This window comes from Mirounga leonina, unplaced genomic scaffold (genome assembly GCF_011800145.1).
Source record: "Mirounga leonina isolate KUSES-001 unplaced genomic scaffold, KU_Mleo_1.0 Mir_197, whole genome shotgun sequence".
In the NCBI taxonomy this organism is placed as follows: domain Eukaryota; kingdom Metazoa; phylum Chordata; class Mammalia; order Carnivora; family Phocidae; genus Mirounga; species Mirounga leonina.
In genome coordinates this window covers 2,434,369-2,458,029 of record NW_023270494.1, presented here as the reverse complement: position 1 = coordinate 2,458,029, position 23,661 = coordinate 2,434,369, and the positions used below count along the sequence as shown (strand labels likewise).

At 53.7% G+C, this 23,661-nt stretch overlaps 2 protein-coding genes across 3 annotated transcripts in view; one reads left to right on the top strand and one right to left on the bottom strand.

Annotated features, from left to right (window-relative positions):
- Window positions 1-1,121, bottom strand: part of TBC1D16 (TBC1 domain family member 16) — a 75,638-nt gene extending 74,517 nt beyond the window's left edge. For both annotated transcript variants that reach the window (XM_035025854.1, XM_035025856.1), the window contains exon 1: window positions 1,055-1,121. The gene's annotated coding sequence lies outside the window, so the exon portion shown is untranslated. The remainder of the gene's footprint in view (window positions 1-1,054) is intronic.
- Window positions 1,122-2,177: 1,056 nt separating this feature from the next.
- The window catches only part of CCDC40 (coiled-coil domain containing 40), a 38,757-nt gene continuing 17,273 nt past the window's right edge, over window positions 2,178-23,661 (top strand). Inside the window, exons 1-10 of the mRNA XM_035026343.1 lie at window positions 2,178-2,206; window positions 3,416-3,479; window positions 3,904-4,536; window positions 8,247-8,391; window positions 9,429-9,604; window positions 10,394-10,513; window positions 10,577-10,781; window positions 17,593-17,750; window positions 17,919-18,041; window positions 20,594-20,715. Of these exons, the coding sequence (XP_034882234.1) occupies window positions 2,178-2,206; window positions 3,416-3,479; window positions 3,904-4,536; window positions 8,247-8,391; window positions 9,429-9,604; window positions 10,394-10,513; window positions 10,577-10,781; window positions 17,593-17,750; window positions 17,919-18,041; window positions 20,594-20,715 (1,775 nt within the window). The remainder of the gene's footprint in view (window positions 2,207-3,415; window positions 3,480-3,903; window positions 4,537-8,246; window positions 8,392-9,428; window positions 9,605-10,393; window positions 10,514-10,576; window positions 10,782-17,592; window positions 17,751-17,918; window positions 18,042-20,593; window positions 20,716-23,661) is intronic.

Below are 23,661 nucleotides of genomic sequence, written 5' to 3'. Positions count from 1 at the left end.
TCACTAATCCATTAACATTTCTACCAAGGAATTTCCAAATCTAACAACACAGATTTCTAAAAGTTCTCTAATCAATCGATGGCAGATTGGGAACAGATTTCTGGGATCTGGCCTTCTGCAGCCACCCTTTGATAATAGGCTTCCCCACATGGCCATTTTTGAGAACCATGTCTCGCTTCCTTCCAGATACAAGAACTGGGGCCTTCCCGTGGTAAAGAAAGATCGGTAAAACCAGGGGGGGATGGGGGGAGACCAGCCCAGCTTCTCCTAGGAACTTGGTGGGCAGGAAAACAAACTTCGGAGTGGTGAGCGAGAACATACTATGTTATTTTCCATCTCCGAAGAGAATCTGAACTAGACTGTGGCCAACATATGACACCAACTTCCGAGTGTGGGAATAACAGGATTTCAAGATTCACCGGCTTCTGGCCAGGTTCCTGAGGTTATATTTAGCAATCTTGAATTGCCTATTTTTTTTCTTTCTCCTGTTTTCTACTCTTTCCTTCTTTCTTTCTTCTTTTAAGTAAAGAACAAGGGGGAACAGCCCGGCCTAAAGGAAGTGAGCTTCCTGACAGGCGGTTCTTTACAGCCAGACCACCGACCCTAAGGCCCAGCAATGCTGAGAGCGCGCGCGCTGCTGAGCCGGGAAGCACACTTCGGGGGGCTGTGTCTCCAAACGGCGGCCCCCTGCAAGTTCTCCTTCGCGTGCTCTGACGATCCAGCCAGACAAAGACCGCAAGTTCTCCGGTCCACGGCTCCACACACGCGGGGAGGGAGTCTCCCCGAATTAGGGCCACCCCCGGCCCGGGCGCCCGCACCCGCCGCGGAGGGGGTCCCGGGGGCTTCTGCGTGATCCCGCGCGCTCCCACGCCGCCCCGCTCCTGCCCCGGCCCCGCGCCTCCTGGGGCTGCGGCCGGACCCCGGCCCCTCCCGGGCCCCGCCGCGGCAGGCCCAGCGCCCAGTGCGCGCCCGCACCCCGTCCCCGCCGAGGGGGCGCCGCCCGCTCCCCCTTGGGCCCCGCCCCCGCGGCCCCCGCCCGGACCCCGATACCCACCCGGGTCCCGCAGCGGGGGCCCGATTCGCGCCGGCTCCCGGAGCCGCCGCCGCCGCCGCCGCCGCCGCCGCCGCCAGTGAGGCGCAGCGGGGCGGGGACGCGCGGCGAGGCCCGGCCCCCGGCCCGCCCCCGGCCCAACCCGGCCCGCCCCGGCCCCTAACCCGGCCCCTAACCCGGCCCCTGGCCCAGCCGGGACCCCAACCCGGCCCCGGACTCCAACCCGGCCTCGGGCCTAGCCCCGCCCCTGGTCCAACCCGGACCCCAACCCGGACCCGGACCCGGAACCTGCCCAACCGGCGCAACCCGGCCCCCCACCCCGACCCCGCCCCCCCCCCTCCCCAACCCGGCCCCCAGCCCGGCCCCGGGCCCAGACCGGTTCCCCGCCGAACCCTCTCCCCCCAACCCCTTGGTGCGCCCCGACCCTGCCCCAGTCACCTTTCGCCCTCGGGACCCAAGTCCCCTGCCCCAGGCCGTCCTAATTCCGGGTCCCGGGACTCTGGCCCTGGTGGCAGCCCCGCGTCCCCCGGCAGTGAAGACAGGACCCCTGGGACGCTCCACGGGCGCGCTCGCCCTCTCTGTTCTGCCCTCTCCATTTATATTTTTCCTATGTGGGGGTAAGACGTGATCATCACCCCCCAAAAGCCACTGAGCATCCTTCTCCGCCAAGGATTCTTCGCCGCACCCCCGCGGAGGCGACGCCGAGCCCCCCGCCCCCGCCCCCAGGTCTGGAGATGGATGGGAGGGCACCAGGCTGGGGCCCCCGCCCCCCCCAAGGTGCACTGTGCCCCGGAGCCCCTCGCGCCCCCACCTCCACCTGCCACCTTCGGGGCACTGAGCGGTCTCGGGTCCCCGGGTGCCCGGCGCGGTCCCTGGGCCACCTGAGTTGCCTGGCTGGACGCTCGTGGCCACTGTTGTCGCTTTACTGAACCTGAGCCCGGCGGGACAGAAGTCGGACTTAGAAACGGAGAAACTAAGTTTATGTTTTAATGTATTTATATACGTAGGTGCTCTGCGTTTCCAGCGCACCTCGGTGGCACAAAGGACGCGCCGCCGCGCCGCCCGCTCCAGCCCCGCGCGAGGTTCCCGCCCGCCGGGTGTTGACGGCGTCGCCTAGCAACGGGAGATGGCGGCGCCTGGTGGCCCGGACGGCGGGTAAGCGGGGCGAGGGTCCCGGGCCCCGAAGCGGCCCCCACGCCTCCGCCCTGCCCTCACGCCCTTTTCCGCGCTCCTCCGCCCCTCCATCCCCGCCCCTGCGGCCCTTCGCGCCTCCCCGGCCACCCCAGCCCTCCGCGCCCCTTCTCGTCTCCCGTCCCTTTGTCAGCTCCCGGTCCCCTCCCTCTATCCCCTCGCTCGGGTCGCGGGCTCCCGAAACCCCGGGGCTCGCTCGGCGCGCAGTAACCATGGCAACCACTATGCTCGGCCGTGCCTTCGCCGAGAGTTTGCGTCCTTGTACAGAAAGCAGGAGAGCGCGGAGGCTGGTGGCAGGATCCCTACCTGCCTGAGGTCTCCCTGTGTGTGAAGGATCACCGAGGGGCTTCCTGACCGCGGGGACCCCGACTCTTCGCCTGCCACCCCCAGACCTCCAGGAGCGGGGGCTGGGCTGGGGACAGAAACTATTTTCAAGAATTGGACCTTTTATCTTAGACGCTCCAGTAGTGTTTCACTTTTTTTAAAAGATAGATTTATATATCCTGACATGGAAAGCAGTCCAGGTTACATTAAAAGAAAAGACGAAGTGAAAAACAGTATGTAGGGTGTGGCCTCTAATTGTGTGTGTGTGTTTAAATGCATAGAAAAATATTTGCAAGAATATTCGCTTAAATCTCTTTTATTACTAGTGGTTATCTTGAGAAGAGAGAAAGTCGCAGAGGATTTTCGTTGCCTGTGTCACACATTTCTGTATTTGACTTTTTTTTAAAAATGAGCTTGTATTTTTAATTAGAAAAAAATAATTTTAAGAACGTAAATCATGACGTTTTTGTACTATCTAAATCATGGAGGAACTAACCAAGAGTCTCTAAGAGTCTTTGCGCCTTCTGTGCAACTTTCTCTTACGCTGTATTTCTTTTCCCGCTTGGCCCCAGACACAAGTATATTTAAGGTGACTTTTCTGTTGTACTGATGGTGTTCCCTGAATGTTTCCATAATTATTTTTCATTCATTCATGGAACAACTCTTTTGTGACGCTCCCTCCCTCCAGGTGTCAGGGGTTGGTGGTAAACATGACAAAGTCATGGCCAACAGCCTAGAGGGGAGGCATATAATCAACAAGTAAATAAGAATATAGACACCAGGAGGTGATCAATGCCAAGAAAAAGAACGTTGTTCTTTGAAACTGTTAAACTGTATTTCTGCACCCAGGTCTCAGCTGGAAGGCGAATCAACTTCTGAAGGAGAAGAGGCCCAGAATAATGAAGGCGACAGGGTAAAGTTCCCTGTGGGGTGGGCTGTGCTGGGCTTGTCTTTACTGGGAATTAAAGAGTTAAGAGTTCTGCTCAAGAAAACTGCACGGGGATCCTATACCTTGCACTAGAACAGACTCAGTCCCCTTGCAGAGAGACTCATTTTCCTTTCTCCCCATTCTTAAGCGCTGGCAGCTAGTTGGGATGCCCCACATCCCCTACTCAGATCACCCCCGAGGTTTTCAGAACTCAGGTTCTCTAACAAAGGACGCAAAAAATTACAAACACTGGAGAGAACAGGTAGAATATGGAGCTTAATCTTCCAGGGACACGTAGGTGTGTGCAGACGCAGTTTTCCCACCAGTGTAATTACACAATTACGAGCAGAACTTCACAGGAGTTTTTGACTGTGTTTCCTGATTTTTTTTTCCTGCCACAAATCTGCAGGTGTCACCCACAGGGAAGACCGGTGACCAAAACATTGACGAAGCTGTTGGTGCTGCCGAGCTTTCTGAAGAGGAAATTGAAGCCTCTGGGAAAGTCACAACTGAAGGAGAAATCGAAACTGAGGGAGAAGTGGAAACGGAGGGGGACGTGGAAACTGAGGGAGAAGTGGAAATTGAGGGAGAAGTGGAAACTGAGGGAGAAGTGGAAACGGAGGGGGACGTGGAAACTGAGGGAGAAGTGGAAGCTGAGGGAGAAGTGGAAATTGATGGAGAAGCGGAAATCAGTGGAGAAGTAGAAACGGAAGAGGACTTTGAATTTGAAGGGGAGGAAGTCGAATTTGAATTTGAAGGGGAATTCGAATCCGATGTGGAAGCTGCCTCCCCTGAAGGGAAAGTCAGCTCTGTAGATCTGGCTCATTCAGAAGTCGGTGCTGGGGCGGTGCCCCAAGAGGAAGCGGGCCCCACATACCCGGATGAACATGTAGGGAGGGAACGTGTTCCTGAAGACAGAGAAGCCCCCCGTCCATCAGAATCCAGAGATTTGGGGGACATCTCCACACAGCCATCCCGGCAAGTAGTAGACTCACCCGAGCAAATAGGCCGGGATGCTTCTGGACTCAGAGCTCGCAGATCGGTAAGTGCCCCGAGGTCGACTTTGTGAAAGTGTTTGACTGCCTTTGTGGTTTGTCACCCTATGTGAGCAACTCAGGGCACATTATAAAAACAAATTGCAATCTCTGTTAGAGATTTCTTAGCAAACTTAAGTCTCGGGACCCACTCTTGCATGCCAAGAGTTTCTGGACCTTGGGTTTGGGAACATTCCATGTAAGGGCATCCAGGTTTCTGGTTTCCAGAACAAGGCCTTCCAGTGAAACTTTCCATGGTGATGGAAATGCTCTTTACCTTTGCTGTCCAGCATGGCAGCCATCAGTCACAAGGGGCTACAGAGCCCTTGAAATGCGGCCTGGGAGATGGAGGAACTGAGTTTTTAATCAGAGTTCTAATTAACTTAAATTTATATAACCACCGGTTACTAGTGGCTACCACACTGGACAATGTAATTCTAGATAATCATGATTATTATGACAGAGTTACGGTCTTACAATTTTCTATTTTTTAATTTTTAAATGAGCATGGGCTTATAGAAGAGTTGAAGTAGGATTAGAAGAACTTGTTATGTTTTTAAGCCTTGGAGAGTAAGTCAACCATCGGATGCACCACGGCCACCAACTTCCGTGCGTGTTTCCCAAACAACTGAAATAACAGCTCTCAAACTCAGGAACTGTCGTTACATCACCAAATAATGCTCAGGCCTCATTCACCAGGTGTCCCAGTGACACCTTTCAGAGCAGAGGTACAGTTCCAAATCACATGTTGCCTTTGGCTGTCCCACCTCTTAGGTCTTAATCCTTCCTTGACTTCAATGACCTTGGCACTTCCAAAGCTCACCAGCCGGCCACCTTTAAAATGGCTCTCAGTTTGGATTTGCCTGGTTCTCCTCTTGTGGCGATCTGGGTTATGATCCCTTGGAAAGGGGTCACGGAGGGAGGCTGGTTCTCCTTATGCCCCACGCAGTAGTGCCCTGACTGTAGTTTGTCCCATGACCAGTGATGGTGCTGAAGACCCCGAGGCTTCTCCACTGGGAGGTTTTCCTCTGCCCCTTTGCATTTAAGAAAAATGGTGTGGGAAGGTGCTCTTTTTGGTTAAGATAGGAAACGTGAGGATTTCAAATCACAACAGATTACCACCATATTGCTAGGAGTTCATCTTTCTCTGAGCAGTGCGTATAGGCCCATCTTTTGTCAGATTTGTCCCTAGCTATTTTGCATTTTTGATGCCTTTGGAAATGGCTTCCAGCTGTTTGCTGCGGTACTGAATATGGTAACACGACTGATTTTTGTATATCGATCTTATATTCAGCAACACTGTGAAACACCCTTGGTAGTTCTAGTAGCTCTTTTTTTTTTTTTGTAGAATCATAGGATTTTTCATAAAGATGATCATGTTCTCTGTGAATAAAGGCGGTTCGACTTCTTCCTTCCCAATCTGGATGCCCTTTATATCTTCTTCTTGCCTTCTTGCACTGGCTAGAACTTCCAGCACAACACTGAATAGAAATTGTCCCCAGTTTGGCCGGTGAGAGCCCATTTATTTTATTTTATTTTTTTTTTTTTTAAGATTTTATTTATTTGAGAGAGAGAATGAGATAGAGAGAGAGCATGAGAGGGAGGAGGGTCAGAGGGAGAAGCAGACTCCCTGCCGAGCAGGGAGCCCGATGCGGGACTCGATCCCGGGACTCCAGGATCATGACCTGAGCCGAAGGCAGTCGCTCAACCAACTGAGCCACCCAGGCGCCCCGAGAGCCCATTTAAATTGGCCTTTGTGTCCTTCTGACACACGGGTATCATTCTTTCTTGTAACCGCTGTCACCCTTGGAGTGCTTTCTCGTTCTCTGGCACAGAGTGCCCGGCCCTAGAATCAGACATTTCTCCAGGAGCCTGGTTTCTTTTCGTGGAAGATAAAATTCAGAAGTCATGATTTGGGCGCTAGGTCCACTGTCCCCAGGCTCTCTCAGGATCATACACACATGACACACACACACACCACACGCTGCATTCAGACACAGCTCACACCAACCCCTCTCTAACACAACTCCCCACTGAGTGGGTTCCTCTCCGTGCCCTCCCCTTCCGTATGTCCAAGTCCTTTTTCCAGCAATGAGAAGGCTAGTCCCCATTCTCCCTAACGTACTTATTAACTTGATCCATCCCCCGGATGTAACCTTCACTGCATTTCTCCACCCCCACGTGGACTGTCCTCACCCCACCTGAACCCGGACGCCCCCACACTGGGCTGCCCTGGTCACTCTTATCACTGCTGGGCCAAGCCCACCCAGGCCAGCCCCCAAATATTTGGGCTCTGACTGTGGCAGGCTGTCCTCTGTGGGGACTCTGGTCCCACTTGTGCTGTGAGGGTTCCCCACGGGTTCGGCCTCTGAAGCCCGCTCTCCTCTGCCCCCGCTGCTGGCTGCAGGTTTGAGTTGTTCTGGAAAGAAAGCGAGGAGCAGGGTTACATTCCTCCATCTTCACCTCTGGTCTGGACATGCCTTTGCCCTTGACATTCCATCTCAGTGACTCTGACCACAACCCTCTGGGGTGAGAACTCTTATTACCCCCCTGGACAGATGAGGACGCGGGTGGACGGCCTTCCCTGCCCAGAGTCAAGCAGCCGTGTTGCTCTTGTTCCGCAGCCACCATTCTGAACCGAAAAGCCACGATCCCACCCCACCTGGTGACCCCTAAAGAGTTAATAACCTTGGAGAGTAACATGATTTGATGATCGCTAATTAAGCTCAGAAAACAACTGTCTTCACCTTGTAAGATGTCCAGGAGATTTGAGGTGTGGGTCACTTATTGAGCTATAAACTCAGTTTCCATCCTCGGGTCCCATTTCTAGAAAAGTTACCGGGAAACAGTTTCCAAATGTGATCAACCAGAAAGGCAGAGACAAACCTGAGTGAGAGCCCTATTTCCCTTCCTCCCGGCTGGTGCTCAGTCCTTAGAAGGAACAGGAATTGCAGAGTGGGAGCTGCTTCGTGTCTTGGCGTGTGGATGCCTCCTCGATTTCTTGGTAGGGGAAGCCCTTTCTGGACACCCCAGAGGTGGGCTTGTGACTCTGGGCCCCCATTACTATCATCACGGTTCTGGCTGCCTCAGAGATGGTTTCTAGAATCAGCATCATCTGAGGAAGTATTAGAAAGAGCACGAGCGGCGGGTTGAGGCATCCCAACTCTGTACCTGCCCTTGGCTGCGTGTGTGAACTTCAGGCAAGGTTTTTAGCTTCCATGAGGCTGCTCCCCCTCAGATAACAGAGGTGACTCATATCTGCCTCAAAGAGTGTTATGCAGGGTCATTGTTGTTACTAATCCTCACCAGATCATCATCAGCAATAATTATTGTCAACAGTAATAATTGTAAGAGTCTCTTTTAAAGCTCAAATGGAGCCAGGCATTTTTAACAAGAGAAGCTATTTTCTTTCTTTCTTTCTCTCTCTGAAAGAGAGACACAGCGAGAGAGGGAACACAAGCAGGGGGAGCGGGAGAGGGAGAAACAGGCTTCCCACAGAGCAGGGAGCCCGATGCGGGGCTCGATCCCAGGACCCTGGGATCATGACCTGAGCCGAAGGCAGACGCCTAATGACTGAGCCACCCAGGCGCCCCTCCAAATTGTTTTCCACGCTTCAGCAATTATGTTGAATTTCGAACACTGCAATAGATCAAAATCAAATAACTTTTCAGTCCTGATTAAGGCCTCACTGATTTAGGTTTCGTTGTTCTTCCTCTAGAAAATATCCGGTGAAGGGCTCCAGCAGGAAGTCTTTCCTCTGGGGGCACGACACCGCCTCCGACTGAGCCAGGGGAGCAGCATCACCTCCTCAGACTTTGACGAGCTGCTCTTGAGCACGGAGGAGCCCTTCATCCAGGAGCTAGGTACCGTGGCACCTGCCGGGTTGTCCTGCCCACGGGATGAGCCCCTTCATATCCCCTTCTGTGCAAGGGGTACCACTCATTTATCATCTGTTACCTCGTTTCCCATTCAGCTGGGAGCTGAAAGATAGAAATGTTATTAACAGATAGGAATAATATTTATGGAGCATTCACTGTGTTTTATCTCATTTAATCCTTATAGTAACCCAATGAGGTAGGACCCATTCTCCCATTTTACAAAGACTCTAAGAGTCATTTAGTGACCTACCCGAGTATGTGGCAGAACCAGACCTTGACTGAGAGATCCGATGACGTCCCAAACCACAGCCCCTGACCGCCACCCCTCACTGCCTCCTGGTCTCAGAGAGGGGCTCAGGAACAACACCCCTAAGCCTGCGTGTTTGCTGAGTCTCCAAGGGTCGCTCGGCATACCCTGTCCTGTATCCCAGTGTTGTGGATGTGGGAAAGCAGACCGGGATATTTCTTATTCCTTATGATACACGAGCATGGATGGTGCAACTAACAAAGCTTTGCATCACTCACCAGTGAGGTGAAGACAGCACACATCTGAACGAGTTTTTAAACTCGTTAAAACAGAACAGGATCTCTCCAGCTCAGGAGGATAGGGAAGCTGGAACTAGAGCCTCACTGATATATCTTTTCAATCTTATCAGCTGTTTCCCATTCAAAAATAAAATAAAATAAAATCAAGGTAGCCCATGAGTAAGAAGGCACCTTCTGTTCACTATTTATGTCTAAAAAAGCATCTACAAAATATATTTCCTTCTTGGAATGTATTAAAGGTAATATGCATTACCTTTAAAATGCGATCCCTTCTGTGGAACATGTTGAACCAACGAATAGCAGATTGATGAACAGAAGACACTGTAAGCAGCGTTTCTGAGCCCTAACCCATGGGATGCCTTTTCTTTCTCTTTTCCATTGTGTTGCATGAGGCTGGAAATCAGCCTTGCCTGACAGCACCTGGAAAGTGGCCTCATTAGCCACTGCAATAACCCCTCCGTGATGCTTGCCCCCAGATGGCCCCCCAGAGGAGCCTGGTGCGCAGCCGGGGAGAGGAGCCCCGCCGGCCTTCCTGGACCGGATCCAGCAGCTGGGCACCGCCGAAGAAGGGGCTGTCGAGAGAATGGAGTCGGAGGGGAGTGACGAGGCCGAGGAAGACAGACACCAGCTGGTGGTTCTGGACCCCGACCACGTAAGCACGTGCTCCCAGGCCCTGCTGGGGCCCTGACACGGAGCGCGATCAGAGGCGCCCCCTCACCTGCTGTTGAGCTCGCCTGTGCCCCCGCGCCCCACGCCCTGCCCCCAGCGCCGCCCCACCCCTCGCCCACTCCGCAAAACTGCTCTGTGAGGTGTCTTCTCCTTTCTGTTTCATTCGCCCAGAGTCGGCAATCCTCAACCCTGGCACTGCCGACATTGGGACCCGGTCACTCTGGGGCGGGGCTGTCCGGGGCAGCACCCCCGGCTCCACCCGCTAGAGGCCAGGAGCGCCGCTGCCCCTTAGCCGTGAAGCCAGAAATGTCTCCAGACATCCTGGATGCTGGGTGGGAGCACAGTCCCCCCAGTTCAGAGCCCCAGCTTGGAGCGCACCACCCGAGTTCCCACGCCCCACCCTCTGGCACGCGGCGAAGGCGAATCCTGATTGCATGAGCCCATTTGGAAAGCCAGGGTGCTCCCGGTGGGAGAGATTGGCGGTTGCTCCGGGAAAAGAGGCTCAGGGCTCGTTCGGTGCTGGCAGCACTCCCGCATCCCTGGGGAGAAACCAGGACCACCACTCCAGCTCACTCTGTCTTTTTGCCAAAATGCGGACTCAGGTCTTCAGTGCCTGGGACGGGACCTTGAGTGCCCTTAGTCTGTGGCTGCCGGCGCAAGTCCCTGGCAGAAGTGAGGGGCACCCAGCGTGGAGTACGGGGGAGCGCTGGCGACTTAGGCTGCGCCCTGCTTGGGCAGGGGGGCAACCAGGCTTGCTTCTGCGTCGTTTCAGCCCCTGATGGTAAGGTTCCAGGCTGCGCTGAAGAGCCATCTTAACCGCCAGATAGAGAAGCTGAAACTGGAACTTCAAGAGCTGGTGCGTACCTGCCCGTCCAGCCTCCTGCCCAGCCGTGCGCCTCCGGCCCGTGACCCGCTTTCTCCCCCCCCCCCCCCCCCCCCCCCCCCGCCCCCCCAGCAACCCCGCGTGCAGCGACAGGAGCTGGGCGTGGACCTCTACGGAGTCCAGCAGCACCTGGCCCGCCTGCAGATGCAGCTCGAGAAAAACCACGACCTCCACTCGGTTGCGGCGTGCGCCAGGCGCCAGAGGGAGGAGGAGCTTCAGAGCGCGCGCCTCCGCTACGCCAGGACCTGCGAGACCGCCAACGACGAGCGCAAGAAGCGTAAGGCTCGGGGTCCCGGTTGCCATGGCGCCCCGATCGCCAAGTGCCCTCGCAATCCAGTGGCGCACCCCCGCGTCCCACGGGCCCGCTCGTCCCGGAAAGGCATCCCTGCGTGCCATCCCAGGGCGTCGAGAAAAGCGCCATGTGGTCGTGTCCTGGGGGAGGTCGCAGCCTTCTAGGGAGGGAAGGCGTCGGTGTCTCAAAAGGCACCTGATTGGGCCAAGCAGCGAACAAGGCAGGCAGGCAGAGTCAACATTCGGAGAGGCCGGCCGGCTGCTGGAGGGGGGCAGGGTTTAAATAAGCGGGGACCCACGGATGCGGCCAATCCCGAGCACAGCGGCCCGGGGGATGGCCGCAGCCCCGGCTGTACGGCAGATCCTGGCGAAACCGGGAGGCTTGGGACCAGATGAGGCGATAGGTCTCTGCCCAGTAAAACACCTCCCTGCACAGGGCCAGGCTGTGGGCCCCGTGAACCCCCGCTTTGCGCACTCTGCTGTGATTGCTTCAGTCTGTGGGGTTTTTTGTTCCCAAGTTTGTTTATCAGCTGTGTGTGATTACCACAACCCACAGCGGGGAAAACAGCCTACGCAGAAAACAGAACCACACGGACACTCTAACTGTGGCGGCAAAGAGACATTTCCGACCCTGAGAAATGCAGAACTTTCTGGACTGACAGAGTCAGGCTAAGTGCTCCTTTATCTCCACCAAATTAACAGAAAATACCAAGAAGAGAAGAACGTGACATTCATGCAAAAACAATAAAGATGCTCCAGGTGGGACAGAATTTAGACCGACCTGAAAGAGGACCCAGGCCCCCCACGTGCTCCACACCAGCGCCACTCAGTGAAGGCTCAAAGTGTGGCCAGGCTTCTGGAGAGATGCAAACATCTTCTTGGACTTTGTGTCCTTTCTGGAGGTCACCAAAACACAGGAACAGAAGCTGTTCAACCAAGCAAGGATTCCAGAAACATTACCCTTTCTCCCTTCCGAGCACTAGGAAATTCGGTGCTGCCACTGCCCTGAAATATGGGTGTTTGCCGCTGGAGAATGTCCACGAGTGCGTGCCTCCCCTGGGAGAGAGTCACTGAAACTTCCCATCAAAATGCAAGTGCTTGGGCGCCTGGGTGGCTCAGTTGGTTAAGCGACTGCCTTCGGCTCAGGTCATGATCCCAGGGTCCTGGGATCGAGCCCCGCATCGGGCTCCCGGCTCAGCGGGAAGCCTGCTTCTCCCTCTCCCACTCCCCCTGCTTGTGTTCCTGCTCTCGCTGTCTCTGTCTCTGTCAAATAAATAAATAAAATATTTAAAAAAAAAAAATGCAAGTGCTCGGCAGCGCCCCCAGACTGCAGGGGATGGGGCTGGACAGACAGAGCGGACGCCAAAAACAGAAAAGAGTGTGAGATTGTAGAGGACGTCACATCAGTAAAACGAGAGCACAGTGTTAGGTAAAAGGATACTTGGAATTAAAAAATATAACCATCCTCCCCAAAGAACAAAACAAAAGTCACTAAACAGACAAAGCAATACTGCCGAAAATTGAACTTGTAAACCAAAAGGCCAGTTTGAGGAGTTCTTCCCCGAACTCAGAGGGAAAACCCCAAGTGGTGGATGTTTTGAGAAGGAGATACAAGGCATGGGTGTGAGATCTGGAACCGTGGACGCCCATCAGACGGAAGTCCCAGGAGATCAGGGACGCTCACGGGTGACATCAGAGGAGAACATCAGCGTGAGCTCAGGAAAGGTGAGTCTTCGAACATAAAGGTGCTCGGAGGACCCGACAGCTGGAAAACAGAATGAACATACCTAGGCACAGCTGGTGAGATTTTTAAATTCCAAAGCTAAGGGAAAAAATGCTGCCGGGTTCCAGGCCGGACAGAATCATACTGCGGCAGGCGGAGAGCAACCTGCTGTCCCTGGCAGGAGCCCCTGGGGCGCACACAGCCAGGCACACACCCCCTGTTCAGCTGTTCTGCCAAGGCCCCGGATGTTGTGTTTCTTGCTTTGGTTTTTTGTTTTGTTTTGTTTTTTGAAGGCTTCCAGGTTATTCTAATGTGCAGTTGGGGCTGAGAATCACAGGTCTCAAACATAAATGACAGAGTAGCGATGCTCGGAACGTTGTAAGGGAAGAGGACAGAGTCCCGTCCACACAGAGATCACCGACTAGTTAGGGATTTAGTGGCAAAGGGAGTCCACGTATCAGGACTTCTGGATTCAGCAGAAAGCACTCCGATAAAACCCAGGACCTTGCATAGTTTTCATTAACAAGACCGAAAATCAAACATTCTACTCCAGAGGCCGAAAAAGAGCAAAAAACAAAACAAAACAAAACAGAAACAAAAGAGGTAGGAAGAGGGAGTTAATAAAGTAAAATAGCTGAAACTGGTACAAAAAAAAAAAAAAAAGAGTTCGCCTGAGAGATAAAAATACTCCATTTTTGAAATGACCAACATGCTAAGTAAACTTCTGGCCTGCCCGGGGAAGAACAAAACGTGTGTCCTCCAAGTAGCAGCTCTGGGAGTGAGGACAATTCAGAGGCATTATTGGTTTTCATTTCAAGAAGGCCACGCTCTGTACTGGGTTCATCATTGAAGAAACTGAAAACGTTGTCAGACATCGATTTCCCCTGAAAGCACCAGTTTGTTCGTTATGGATGGGTCCCCACTACTAACTGCAAAAGGAACAGACACCCCCCCCATGCTGTCCAGCCCTCCGGGGGGCGGGAAATCTGGGAAACTTCCCAGGCTGGTGTTAGAACGGGGAGGATAGCCCTGGCTGCAAACACGGACAGCCTCCAACACAGAAACTGCACAGCCATCCCACCAGGAGGCAAGAAAATCCTAAATAAATTAGTAGCAAACAGAGAAGGGTGGAATTCCTGTGGAATTCAGGAATCATTTGAAATTAAGAAAGCTGCTAATTTAAGGCATTCTATTAGTAAGTTAAAGGAGAGGGAAAAACAAAGGATTTTCTGGGTGGATGCAAAACGGGTCTTTGCAAACACTTACCATCCATCCTAAACTAGGTAGAAGGAAAGTTCTTTATAATGTTTTCAGAAACGAACCAGAAAACTGTCCTGAGTGGGAAACACTGGAGAAGGTACAGCTAGGATCAGGAGGGAGACGGGGAAGCCGCCCCAGGCCATGGGCACAGTCCCGGAGCCTCCAACAGGCAAAATAAATGAGGTGAGGATTTGGGACATGAAATTCTCATGCTTTACCAATCATATGATTGTTTCCTAGAAGATCCAAGATTGCCAATAATAATTAAAAACAAAAACAAAAACCCAGTACTAGAAACAGTAAAGAAAGTAAAGTAGGTGAATGTCAGAGCTAGCATTTTCTCCTATCCCAGGAATATCCAGTTAAGAACTAAATTCAAAAAAAAAAAAAAAAAAATCTCATCCATCATGATTATAACAACCATAAAATACCTAGAATAAACCTAACAAGAAGTGAGTGAGCCTATCCGGAGAAAAACAATAAAATCTCACTACGGGACATAAAACAGGTTTCAATAAGTAAAGCTGCCTTGTTACTGGGAGGAAAGCTGCACGATATGGACGTGTCGCCTCTGTCCCAGTCAACATGCTGTTCAGTGCTGTTCCAGCTGAAGTCCACGATGGGGTATTTTGGGTGACCTTAAATTTATTTGACATAGGCGTGTATTTATTCATTTTCTTTTTTTTAAATTTTATTTTTAAAGATTTTATTTTTATTTATTTATTTATTTATTTGACAGAGAGCGACACGACGAGAGAGGGAACACAGCAGGGGGAGTGGGAGAGGGAGAGGCAGGCTTCCCGCCGAGCAGGGAGCCCGATGCGGGGCTCGATCCCAGGACCCTGGGATCATGACCTGAGCCAAGGCAGAGCTGAACAATTGAGCCACCCAGGTGCCCCTATTTATTCATTTTCAAGAAGTAATCACTCAAAAGTCGAGAGCTCTGGGATGGGAAGTCTCCTGCCTCCCCTTCCCCCAGGACCCTCCACAGAGGCACCCAGGGCCAGGGGGCGGGGGGTGGAATTGGTTCTCGTGTGTTTCTTTAAAGATGTTTTTGCGTATAAAAGCAAAGTTACGAGGGTATCTTTTTTTTAAACAAGTAGCTTTGTGCCATACCCACGCTTCCCGCTTCCCGACGTGTGCTCGAGAAGATTCTGTATCAATACGTAAAAAGCTCCCCATCCTGCACAAATTGATCTTAAAGTTTACTCAGGAGATTAAATGCACAAGACTACCCAAGAAATTTTTGAAAAGGAAAGATAATGAAGGAAAATAGTCTTATCAGGTGTCAAAACACGGTATCAATCTACAGCAGTAAAACCAGAACGGCACCAAAGGGGAAGAAGCACGGATGGTGGAGAGCAGAGGATGCTGGGGAGCTCATGTGGGGATCCAGCCATTTTCTGCAGGTTAGATAAACAGACAGACTGCATCTCTAAGCCAATACATATTTGCTTGACCATTTGGCCGTCTGAAATGCATACTTAGACCCCTATTTCACACTATACAAAAAATAAAGTCTGCAGTAAATATTTAAGAAAATCACAGAAGCATTACAGGAATATGTAAGGCCGCTGTAGTTGTTGTTAATCATCTTGGGCTGAGGCGGGTCTCCGGAGCGTGATGTGAAGTACGAGGCCACAGAGGAGGAATTTGACAGTTTTGTTTATACAAAAACATGAAAATTATCAAGAAGCATGACGAAGTTAAAAGACAAACACAAGTTGGGGGCAAACCCCATTTGCACATCCGTGACAACCTCCATATGTTCCGAGTTACTTTTCCGTTGCCGGGAAACAAATTCCCACAGACTTCAGGGCTCAACACGAGCCCGTGTGTCTGCACGCCCACACGGCCCGAGGTCAGAGGCCTGGTGTGGCCGACTGGGCTCCCCTCGTGGGTATCCCAAAGCCAAACCCTAGAGCTGGTTGGCTGGGTCTCTTGGGAACACCCGGGAAAATCCGACTCCAGCCTCGTTCATGTCTTTGGCAGAATTCAGCTCCTCAGGGTTGTAGGACTGACGGGCTGCCTCCTCTCTGGGCTGTCCGCAGGGGCGGTTCTCAGCTCCTGGAGGCCTCCCACGTCCCTTGCCATGGGGCCCCTCCCTTCTTCGGGCCAGTTTTGCAGAGAATTTCCTTCTCATCGAATCCAGTTCACCCTGAGAATCTCCCTCACTTCCTCTTTCGCCACCAGCTGGACACCACTCTCTGCTTTAGATGGACTCACCTGCTTAGGCCAGGCCCCATAATTTCCCTTGGGACAGATAAGCAACATCATCACAGCAGTCACAGCAGGTGGCAGAGGCCCTGGGAGGCGTCTTCAAGTTCTGCCCACCCTGCCTTGATCACATCAAGAGTTCCTAGAAGCCGCCCAGTGAGAGGCAAACATCCCAATAGCTGTGTGGCCAAGGACATGAGCAAGCGATTTGGAGGAGGGACAAACATGGTCATTAAAACGGTGAAACTAGGTTCAATTGCACTGATATTTATGCAGATTTAAACAAGCACTGGAAGTACTGACTTTTTGTTACTCAGTGAAGCAAAGCAGGGTTGAACTCAGCGCTCTTAAGGAAGGGTCGACGTGAGTCTCGCACGTTTTAGGTGGGAGGGTGAATCGGTCAGCTCGGCGGCCGTGGGGGCTTGTTTTCTCATGTCCTGGGGGCTGGAGGTCCGAGAGCCAGGCGTGGGCAGCGCTGGTTCCTCCCAAGGCCTATCTCCCGGGCTTGTAGCCACGGCCTTCTCCCGGGGCCTTCTCCCCGGAGCCTCACCTGGTGGTCCCTTGTGCGTCTGCGTCCTGATCTCCTCTCCTAAGGATACCAGCCACGAGGGGTTAGGCCCACTCACAGGACCTCATTTTACATTAATTACCTCTGTGAAGACCCTCTCTCCAAATGCAGTCTCCGCCCCGGCCTGCTCTGACCACAACACCTCCCTGTCCCTGCTTCTGCTCCCCACCCCCATAGTTCCTACCCACGCAGGAGCCATAGAATTCGCCAGCGTTGGAATTTTTACAGTCACCTTGGGTGCAAAGTAATGTGTTTCAGGGTTAAGCTACACCCTTCAAGGATGCCTGCCACTCAGCGGGGTGAATTTATATTTCTATTCTATAAATCGGTGTTCTGCGTGCATTTATCCACCTATAAAGGAACGCTCTATGCAAGACAGCAAATGACTCTTGATTTAGAGTTAGCTCCCTAAACAAATTGGTAATCTGGCTTCATAAATCAATCTCCCGTGAGTTTTGTTAAAAGGAGTCGGTTCCTCGGGGTGCAGTCTCCTGCGAGCGCTGGACGGAAATCCGCCATGTGGCTCTGAGTGGGGAGTGGAAGTGCTGTGCTGGTGAGCCTGGCCCGTGAGGAAAGCTCCGGTGCTCCTGGCCTGTGCCCCCACATGGCCATTTCAGTCCGGGGGGCCGGGAGGGCTGTGGCAGAGCTCAGCGCCCCCTTGGGCGGGTTTCCTCCCAGGATGTGGGACTCTACCTAAGATTGCCAATGGCTAAGCGGTAAGAAATCTGTAAGACTAACGCGAGGCCTCGTAGCCTGACAGTGTCTCAGCAGATCCTTAGGCACGGGGAGGGCCTCTAAGACACGGTGGGCAACCGAGCGGCTCGTGGTGATGCTGGACACGGATTACCTACATCTTTGTCTCTCCAACTAGGCTGTAAGGCTTTGATGGCAAAGTCTGAGTCTTTGTGGTTTAGAAGCAGCAGGTTCCCAGGCTGGGTCCACAAGGGCAGCCAGAGAGCCTTCCGGAGCTCTGGGCCCCGAGACAACATGTGTGGGATGCTGAGCGGCCTTCCCCGTCCTCCCCCGCAGTGGCGGCTCTGCAAGCCGAGTTGGAGAGCCTGGCTCTGCATCTCTTCTACATGCAGAACATAGACCAGGACTTGCGCGACGACATCCACGTGATGAAGCAAGTGGTGAAGAAGTCCGAGGTGGAGCGAATGCGGGCTGAGGTGGAGAAGAAGAAGCAGGTACTCTCGACTTCAACGCATTTGCCATTACCCCCAAACCTTCGATTTCCCAAAAGTCTCTCCGCTCAGCCTCCTGCTTAGGAGGCTGCAGCCGGCCTGGGGTTCGCTGGCTTGGGTTGGAAGTTGGTGGAGGAGTATGCTGGAGGGGCCCGTGGTCTTGTTTCCCAGGACCTTCACGTGGACCAGCTCACCACCAAAGCCAACCAGCTGGAAGAGCAGATCGCGCTGCTGGAGGCTCAGAGCTCTGCCCAGGCCGAGGACACGCGGGCTCTCAGGAAAGCCGTGAGCGAGGTAGGAGCATCACCACCGCGCTCGGCTTCGGGACACCCACTTAGTGCCTGCCACAGGGCGCCGGCTTGCTGCCGAGGGCCAGGTGGATGCAGCTCCCGCCGCCGCAGTGTGCCTCCTGAAGCAGCTCAGGCTGACCCGTGGTGGGGACGGTGGGGACGGTGGGGCAGGGCCGTTTCTATTCGGCCACAGCCAGTGGTAGCTCGGAAGGCCTCCGGGAAGCCGGACATCTGAGTCTGCTTGTCAGCCGGGTCCTCGCGGGAGTGGCCTCTTGCCTCCCTAACGAGGCTGAGCCCCGGCGGGAAGGACTCAGTGCAGCACCACGTTCCGAGGTCGACACCAGGAACCAGCACTGCCACGTCTTCTTCTTTTTTTTTTTTTAATCTGTGCATCACCATCTGCACTCGTGTGCGCAGGAACGACACGAAGGAAACAAGCCACTTTTACTGGGGAAAAGAAAATGCTTGCAGAAACGGACAGGCACACCTGGGTCCGTGTGGGAAAGTGGCCCGGGCTCTCCAGCCTGTGGGTCTAGAATGTGTTCTGATTAGAATTTCAGGGGGAAAAAAGGCAGTTTTTAGTTAGCAAAGAGATTCTGAGGTTTATCCGAAGCATACATTCGGAGGACTGGCCAGGAATTGTTTGGGAAAGGGAAATTCAGGACGGGTTTTGCCCAGAACGGAGGGGTCTCCTGAGATGTGGGACTTGCTGTGCTAAAGGCAGGAGAGTCCCAGACACACCAGGCTGGCGGGTCCTCCTGACATTGCCCTACCAAATATTGCCCACTCTAAAGCCTGGAAGGTGAAATGATGTGTCCCTGTGGTCTGGGATAGACAGGCGGGCCATGGTAGCCTATGAGTAGACCCCCAAAAGAAGCAAAGGTTTACATAAAACTTGAGTGGATTATAAATTAATGGAGAACACATGAATCATGCACAGCAGACTAGGGACATTTGGTTAATCATTTGGGGAAAAATCAAATCTTTTCCTCATACCAGACATGAAAATGAATTCCAGATGGGATCAAGAATGTAAATGGGGGAAATGTACTGGAAGAAAATACAAGAAAAAAATATTTTTTTAAAGATTTTATTTAGTCATTTGACAGAGAGACACAGCAAGAGAGGGAACACAAGCAGGGGGAGTGGGAGAGGGAGAAGCAGGCTTCCCGCCGAGCAGGGAGCCCGATGCGGGGCTCGACCCCAGGACCCCGGGATCATGACCCGAGCCGAAGGCAGACGCTTAACGACTGAGCCACCCAGGCACCCCAAGAAAAATATTTTTTAAATCCAGAGTTGCAGAGGCCTTTCTAAACCTAGCGCGGAGAGCAGACACTCTAACGGAGCTGATGGGGAGGGCGAGGCACGCCAACCACAGACCCTGGAGGTTGAGGGTGCCGCCAACAACATGAAAAGACGGGAGACCCACCAGGGAGTTTGGTGGTGGGAAGAGATTGTGCAAATCAGTAAGAAATACCCCGTGCCCGGTTCTACCGCGGGATGGTCGTGGACACACACACACACGAGCTTACGCCTCCCGGTGCCTTCTGCCCCTCCCTGCTGGGTGTGTTCCCTCCAGGCAGGGCTGCCCCGCGTCCTGTTCCTTTTGCCTTCCTGCACCTGGAGCAGCACGTGGCCCATAGCAGGTGCACCAGAGACACTGAATGAACGGATGAGGAGCCCTTGATAGCCCGAAACCAGCGCAGGGGGGAGTGGCGCTCCCAGGCGGGTAGCAAAAACACATGTGCTCCCCTACACCCCCCACCCCCCAAAACTCCCCTGCCCCCTCCTAAATATCACCTGGGCTTCATGCCAAGGAAACTACTGAAGAGGCATGCAAGTAAAACTTTTTTACATTAAAAACTCCACAAGCAAAATGAATAGAGATTCAGTGGGGACACTGTGTTGGGTATGATGGCAAAGTCCCAAGGGGAGGGCATTGGTTACAAAAGTCATGGTATATCCGTGCAGTGGAAGACTGTCCCAACAATCAAATAATACTTGCTGACATGGAAACCTGGGCACAACACGCTAATTTTTAATTCCAGGTTATAAAACAACATAGAGAATACGATGACGCACGTGCATGCACAGGGCCTGACGGACGCTCCCACGGAGCTGCCAGGTCATTCTCGACAGCACAAGCTCTTACGGGAGGGGGTCTCAGGCACAGAGGCTGTACCCATCTCTTGTGACCGAAACTCTGGCCTGTGGACAGGACTCATTGTGAGAATCAGCGACACCCTCCCACCCCCGGCGTCCGGGGTCCGGGTACGATGGGTGCCCGTCCCTGCTGGACACCTTCTTCTCCTCCTCGACCCCCTGGCACTGAGCGCCTTGGGGCGCGGAGTCAGGGCTCAGGTGGGCGTTTCGATGTGTCTTTAGAGCTGTGTTTCTTTTCACATTTATCCTTTTGCTGGTGCGTGGTAAGAAAAGCAAGGGTAACGCAGGGAAAGGAGATGATTCAGGACATTTGGGGCTTTCGGACATTCTCTTGGGGCCTTGAGCGTAATGAGGTTAGACCAACGTCCACGTAACCCTGACTCTCCACCGCAGGCCTGCACGGAGATAGACGCCATCAACATGGAGAAAAGGCACATCCTGCAGCAGTGGGCCACCTGCCTGGTGGGCATGAAGCATCGCGACGAGGCCCACAGGACCATCCAGGAGGCACTCAGGTATGGGCACACCCGGGAGGGCCTCCGGCTGCCCTGCAGTTGCACCGCGGAGGTGGGGGCCGCTGCACCCCGACCTCCTCCCAGGTGCGCCCACAGCGCCCTTCCTGCTGGATCTGCTGGGACAAAGGGGGTGCACCTGCGGCCCCACAGCCTCAGCTTCCGCCCTGCAAGCTCCCTATTGTTCACCAACGTTCAACGTTTCTTAAGTCTTTTCAAACTTTCTGCGGTATCGGGAGCAGCAGAGATTTTGTGCTCAGGCTTCCTGGGAAGATTAGGACAAACGGTGAGAGAAGGAGAAAGGGGTATTTATCTCCGGGAAGGAAGGGTGTCCCTCTGCTTTGCTTTTCACCACCTGTGTGCGGAAACCATCCCTGGGCCATTGTTCTGTGGAGGGCCGCGTTCCAACCGCAATCCTGTCTTAATCTCCCCGCCAGGGGGAAGGAAGAGGGCCCTCCTCCAGTCCCCTCCGTCCCGCCTGTGTGGCTTGGCCAGGGAGTCGGGCGCAGGGGTTCCGGGCCCAGTGCTGCCTCAACTCCCCAAACCGCCCCAGGTGATGGGGACCGAGATGCGGTGGCCGGGTTCCCGAGGCAGCGCACGGCGCCCGCACCCGGCACCGAGCCTGGCGGAGGGCAGAAGGATGAATGAACCGCTCTCGTCAGCCCTGCAGCACGGTCTCCGGTGCTCAGACAGCTGGGAGGCACTGCTCCTCTTTGGTCCTGTGATGAAGAAAAAAGAACAAAACAACCCCCCCCCGCAAACAAGGCACACACGCGCCGTGGTAGCTCGCTGCATACACACCGTCGTGGGCCTTGCTTTTCTCATTTGCCGACAGGTCCCAGAGGTCTTTCCGAATCTCAGCGTGACGACTGGTCATTGCTTCCTTCCCCACCGCGGAGTGCGCCGCGGGGCCGCGTCTGGGGGAGATTCCCACCGGGGCGGGGAGGTTCCTCGCGGTCTGACTTGGCTGCAGGGCTGCACCCACGCCCAGGAGTATTATAGTCTACATTACGCTATAGCATTGCCTTCTCTGTGAGCCTGGACCTCTGGGGGACGGACATGCACAGACCTGGCAGGTATTTCCCCACAAGGCCGTGACAGTCACACCCCACCGGGGGTTCCAGAGCCTGGCGAGATTTCGGCCGTCAGGACGGCGCCCATCTGACTAACGGAAAAAAAAAAAAATCATGTTTTTGAACACTTTTTTTTAAAACTCTCTTTTTTTAATTTTAATTTTTTTCAGATTTTATTTTTAAGTAATCTCTGCACCCAACATGGGGCTCAAACTCACAACCCCGAGGTCGAGTCACGTGCTCTACCGACTGAGCCAGCCGGGGAGCCCCCTAAAATATCATGTTTCTAAAATATGCACCCATGGAAGGTTGGGTGGATATTTTAGCAAAATAGGTGCACGCTCACACACACACGCACACACACACACCTGTGCACACTCGCGCACGATGCCCCTAACAACAAGGGATGGGAAGTCTGGTTCAGCGTCCCCCCTAAAACCACACTGTGGCCCAGAGGAGTGAGGTCGCCTTCAAAGCACGTTGCCCACGTGGGCTGCTGTGAAGGGCGTAACTGCAGAGATGCGCCATCTGCAACCATACGGGTCTGAAGAAGGAAGTCTGAGGCAGATTAACCAAGGTCAGGACATCGCAAGAATAACATACAGCGTCGCTTATGGCTTGCAGGCCAGTTCAGCGACTGAACTAAATGCCAAACACCAGCTGGTAGCATGTAGACCGGTTTACAAGATGCAGGAAGCTCGCAGTGTCCTGGCTGATGGTCGGGACGATGGGGCACGAGGCCAGCACCCCAGTCGCCGTCTGGGCGTGGCAGGACCCTATACCCAGGGGAGTCCCCTGGCCCAGAAGCCGGGTTTTGCTATCATGTCGTGAGTGCGTCTGTGTCCTCAGGGTCGGCTCGCAGGGATTGGGTCCACCAGACACTGCCAAGTTATGCGTGTCTGCTAGGAAATGTGAGCACCAAAGGGGCTAATGCTTGATCCTTGGGCCGGCAGAGTGTCGCCCGTGGGAAAGAACATGAGGCCGGCGATAACCGGGTCACTGCTCAGGGAGTGTTGAGGCCCCGGCCCCACCAGCCTCCTGCTTCTTCCAGAGCACCGGGCAGTCCACTCACACGCTTGCCTCTGCCTTGATGGCCCTTTGCCGTCACCCGCCCACCCCGTCTTCCCTTCTGACACCTGTGTGATTTTTCCCAATAACATGATGCCCTCAATCAGGTTCCAGCCAAATTCTGCAGTCTCTTTGTCGGGACGATGGGATCTCTGCATCGATGCCGAGTCTACAATTTAACTCTTAGGAGACAATCTGATCTCCCAGTGCTTGGGGTGGGGGGCATCATAACATTGCCCCCATGGGTCTCGTCCATGAGCTGCACGTTGGGCCGAAAGCCCCAACGTTTCTGGTCTGCGCTTTCTTGCTGGTCTCCCTGTGCCGCGGGGGCACTGTCATGACCGATTGGGGGAGATTGGACCCGTGCGTGTGGTTCAGCTTCAGTTACTGGGTCCAGAGCTAATAACTGCCCCGGGATGTTGAGCTGTAGCCAAGGGGCCTCCAGACCCCCAAGCAGATTCCCTCTCAGCCCTTGACTGGATCAGGCCCAACCTGTGGGCCTTGTCTTAGAGTCCATCCGTGTCTGTCCCATTTCTTTTCCTTTTTTTTTTTTTTAAGATTTTATTTATTTATTCATGAGAGACAGAGAGAGAGAGAGGCAGAAGCAGAGGGAGAAGCAGGCTCCCCGCGGAGCAGGGAGCCCGATGCGGGACTCAATCCCAGGACCCTGGGATCATGACCTGAGCCGAAGGCAGACGCTTAACCAACTGAGCGACCCAGGCGTCCCCTATCCCATTTATTTTCTATTAGTATCTGTTGATCAACGAAGTTTTTAAAGTGTGTTATTTTTATTTCATTTATTTTTGTA